Below are 4,282 nucleotides of genomic sequence, written 5' to 3' on the forward strand. Positions count from 1 at the left end.
ATCATCTATTAAATTTGTCATTTTTTTAAATAAGTAATTAATTAAAAGTGGTAACCAGTGTAGGTTGAAATTTAATTAAAAGAAAGTTAAGGCATAAGCTGAACTTACATTTTAAATGTAATATTTTTACAGCGTAATTAAAGTGTTATCGTGATATCAAAATCGCCCGACTAAGACCATCCGTGGCACATTAGCTCATTTCCTAGTTGCTAATAAACATATGCTTATGGGCTAAATGACATATGTATGACTCCCTTGGCTCATTATAATAACGAGGCGCTCAGGTTAGTCATGTGGAAATACATGGAAAAAACTGTGTCGCTACACGGTTTAATTTGCCCTCCACATGTTTACGTTGGGATGCAATTGACATTTTCGCTCTAAGGAGGCATAACAAAGCCGGCAAAAGTCATACGAACTGTGTCATGACAGCAAGACAAGCAAAAAGTAACTGTGGCGATACAATGCGAACTGCATGCAAGTTCCAGCCAATTTCCATGTCAAACATCCCATTGCTCAGTAGCTCCATTTGTACGTGTGAATTGTAGACCAAGCACCCTACGAAGCGCACAGAAAGGTTCACACACATACCTTCACACACTGTTACCGGGTGCCATCGCAGTTCAATTCCGGTTGCCGAGCCTTTTCACCCCTTTGCTCTGTCTTCAAATGGAAATGATTTCTATTGGCCCAAGGTGTCCATGTAAATAGGTGTAAATGAAACCAGATTATGCCTTTCTCCCAGCCCCCCTCCTCCCAAGGCGATTGTCATGTGATAGCAAAGAAGTGGCACATTAATGAAGCGCCTCTACAGGGGTCTTTTCTGCCCATGTCGCCACATAAAACTATCAGATGGTTAGAGGAAGGACATGGAGGCAGCCACTTAGCTCTTAGTCTTATCAAGAAAGACGGAGAGAGAGAGAGGATCTGGTCCATTCAAGCTGGCCTGCATGGGAAGAAGGAAACCCTACTTCTTCTTTCTTCAGTTCACAGCAGCAGAGAAGTAAACTTGCAGGACGACTCTCGGCGCTCTTTAGAGAAGAAAAAACTAAAAAACTACTCGAGGACAGACAGACTTCCAGCTGAATTCCAACACACAATTTGGACAGGATGCCCAGACCTGGGAGAAACACATACAGCGACCAGAAACCGCCGTACTCCTACATTTCCCTGACCGCTATGGCTATCCAGAGCTGTCCGGAGAAGATGCTTCCACTTAGCGAGATCTACAAGTTTATCATGGACCGCTTTCCTTACTACCGGGAAAACACCCAGCGCTGGCAGAACTCGCTCCGCCACAACCTCTCGTTCAACGACTGCTTCATTAAAATCCCCCGGCGCCCGGACCAGCCCGGAAAGGGCAGCTTCTGGGCTCTCCATCCCAGCTGTGGCGACATGTTCGAGAACGGAAGTTTCCTGCGACGCCGCAAACGCTTCAAGGTGATGACATCAGAGCACCTGGCACCCAGCAAGCCCTCGGACGCTGCCCACTACCTCCAGCAGCACGCCAAGCTCCGGCTCAGCGCCCTGGGCACCCACCTCCCCCAGATGTCCAGCTACAACCTGGGAGTGTCCCAGCCGTCCACGTTCAAGCACCCGTTCGCCATCGAGAACATCATCGCCCGAGAGTATAAAGTGCCGGGAGGGCTGGCGTTTTCCACTGGGTATCCCCTCCACAACCAGCTGACCACAGCCTGGCCCCATATGTACAGCACTAGCGTGATGGACAGCGCGGCGCCCATCTCCATGGCCAGCGATTACAGTGCTTACGGTGTGCCCATCAAGTCGCTCTGCCACGGCGGACAGAACTTACCGGCGATCCCCGTCCCGATCAAACCCACTCCGGCGGCGTTGCCCCACCACATCCCCGCTTTCCTGTCGAACTCTCCCCAGTCGCTGAGCCCGACGTCCCCGCAGACAGCGACCAGCCAAAGCAGCCCCGCCACCCCGAGCGAGACCCTGACGGGTCCCGCGTCGCTGCAGTCGGTCGCGGTGCACTGACACCTGCCTACTGGGCCTCCCGGAGGGTCGACACCTGTACTCCAAAGTTGAATTTTAATTATAGACCTTGAAAAACACTGGCTATACAATCAAGGCAAGAGCTATCTATGTTGCAGTGATGTTAATTTATGTGTATGTTGTTCAGATTTTAAGTGTTGCTTTCGATGAGTCCAATCACGCGGATCGACACGGATACCATATTGTAAAATGGAGAGTTTTCACACTTTAAATATCCAGAATTTATGTGTTTATTCGAGTGGGTTGACTGCTGACAAATTCCAAGCACTGCGATCTGCTTCGTGTTTCAGCCGCACAAGGCAAGTGCTCGTCGTTTTACAGGTCATCGCCTATAATAATTGTTAGCTAATTTGACCTTGCTGAAAATGTGCGTAAGTTGGAATGCTCACTATTTTTTATGTAGTTAGTAGTCATGCTACTAACGTCCTAGACGACTAAACTTGTCTCAGTCTGCAAACCAAATACTATACTTGATCTAAAACACACACACACACACACACACACACACACACACACACACACACACACACACACACACACACACACACACACACACACAAGTACGCGTACAGTATGCTACAATGGCAAACTTGAAAAAGTTGAAATAGTTTTAAAGGATAGGGTCTTCAAGTAAATATGTGAATAATTGCAAATAAGTGATATTGAATTGTGTCCAATGCACTTTTTAGTTAGATGTTTTACATTATATTTTGCAGGAAATGTTTTGTGAGCGTTTAATTTAAAGCCGTGGTGACCATGTGTATTAAAATGCCGTACATTTGTACTTTTTGTTCAGATATAAAGCATGCCTTTTCCAGACTTTGTGTTGTTTTGCTGCAAGCATGCGTGCTTTTAAAAGATGTGCAAAACGTCTGCATTAAATTATAAACTTGGTCATCAGAATATTTTTTCATTAAAATTGTGTAAACTTATACATTTCCTCGTGTATTCGTTTGTGCATTTCGCTTTTTCTCTTTCTTCACACTGACTGTCAAACACTCATGTACACTCAAAATATAAAAAACTAAATATTATTATTATTATTATTATTATTACAATGACTAAAATGCAAACAATAATGAACAGATTTAATAAATCTATAACATTTTTTCCTTACTTAGTATTAATAGAAATATTAATACTAAGGTTATAATATTTTCATTTACTTTTTAATTTTAGAATAAATACCTGTGCATATTGTCTGAACATATTTAACGATATAAAATCGCTCATCGGATCACGCAGGTGATGACTTTTCCTCGAGGAAAAGGACAACCGACGGACTAGAATAAATGAATGAAGCTCTTGATTAGGATGCATGAAGTTACTGTGCCGCAGTCACAGCACACACAAGCAGACTCATTCATCAGCTCAGCCACTCACTTCAGCTACAAAACACTCCAGCACGTCGAGTTTTAAACCTTTGCATTTACATTTCATCGGAGGACAGAAATAATTTCGGGGAGAGAAACAATGCATTTATGCATAGTTTAATTTCTGTAAAGCTTAACTAGATTATATTTTATGTTTTCAAACTGCTATTTTTTCTATTTTATTTATTTTTAATTGGGTAGAATTAAATTATGATAATAAACTAAAAGCAAACCCCAAAATTAGTTTTGCTTTAAATCTAAATCTAATTACCGTTTGTTTCTAAACTATTTTTTTATTTTATAACTTACCTTAAAATTACTCTTTATGTTTATTTGTTATCCCTAAATTTTTACACTACGATTTCACCGCTTTTCAGCATTTTACCTCCTTTTTACTCTCAGATTTAATGGGGGGTCCATTGATAAAGGATATGTCGCGGTCAGAATGCGAGAAACAGGTGCATTGTTTGCGTCCCCGCATAGAGAGCAACAGCCTTCTCCGGGATATTAAGCAAATACATTAGAATTCCGTCACTTTATGCAATTGAGCTGATCAAATAAAGGGTCCCTGGCCACTTCATTCACCCTCATTCACTTGAATAGAAAGTGCAAAGAATTGCAAACTTAGACTGGGCCACCGATGTAGATTTAGTCTTTTTTCAGAAAGACAAAAAGGCCGATTTCTCACAAACACATAGCTGACTGGGGGACTAGGAAACGAGTTCTGAGACCCCTTTGGAATTTAAATCCAACCCCTCCCCCTGAGAGACTGTTTGCACAACACTGCAAGTTTTTTTTTTTCCACTCTTCCCCTTTTCGCTTTTCTTTTCTTTTTACTTTCTTTTCTCGGGTTTGACATTGTGTTGCATTGATGTTTACTCTAGGTTATC

At 42.6% G+C, this 4,282-nt stretch overlaps 1 protein-coding gene across 1 annotated transcript; it reads left to right on the forward strand.

Moving 5' to 3' along the window:
- The first annotated feature begins 828 nt into the window (after positions 1–828).
- foxb1a (forkhead box B1a) lies at positions 829–2,914 on the forward strand. Its single transcript, XM_073832125.1, has one exon. It carries the CDS (start codon positions 1,111–1,113, stop codon positions 1,999–2,001), a length of 891 nt encoding a protein of 296 aa, XP_073688226.1. The 5' UTR covers positions 829–1,110; the 3' UTR covers positions 2,002–2,914.
- Positions 2,915–4,282: the final 1,368 nt, after the last annotated feature.

This window comes from Garra rufa, chromosome 25, assembly GCF_049309525.1.
Source record: "Garra rufa chromosome 25, GarRuf1.0, whole genome shotgun sequence".
Classification (NCBI taxonomy): domain Eukaryota; kingdom Metazoa; phylum Chordata; class Actinopteri; order Cypriniformes; family Cyprinidae; genus Garra; species Garra rufa.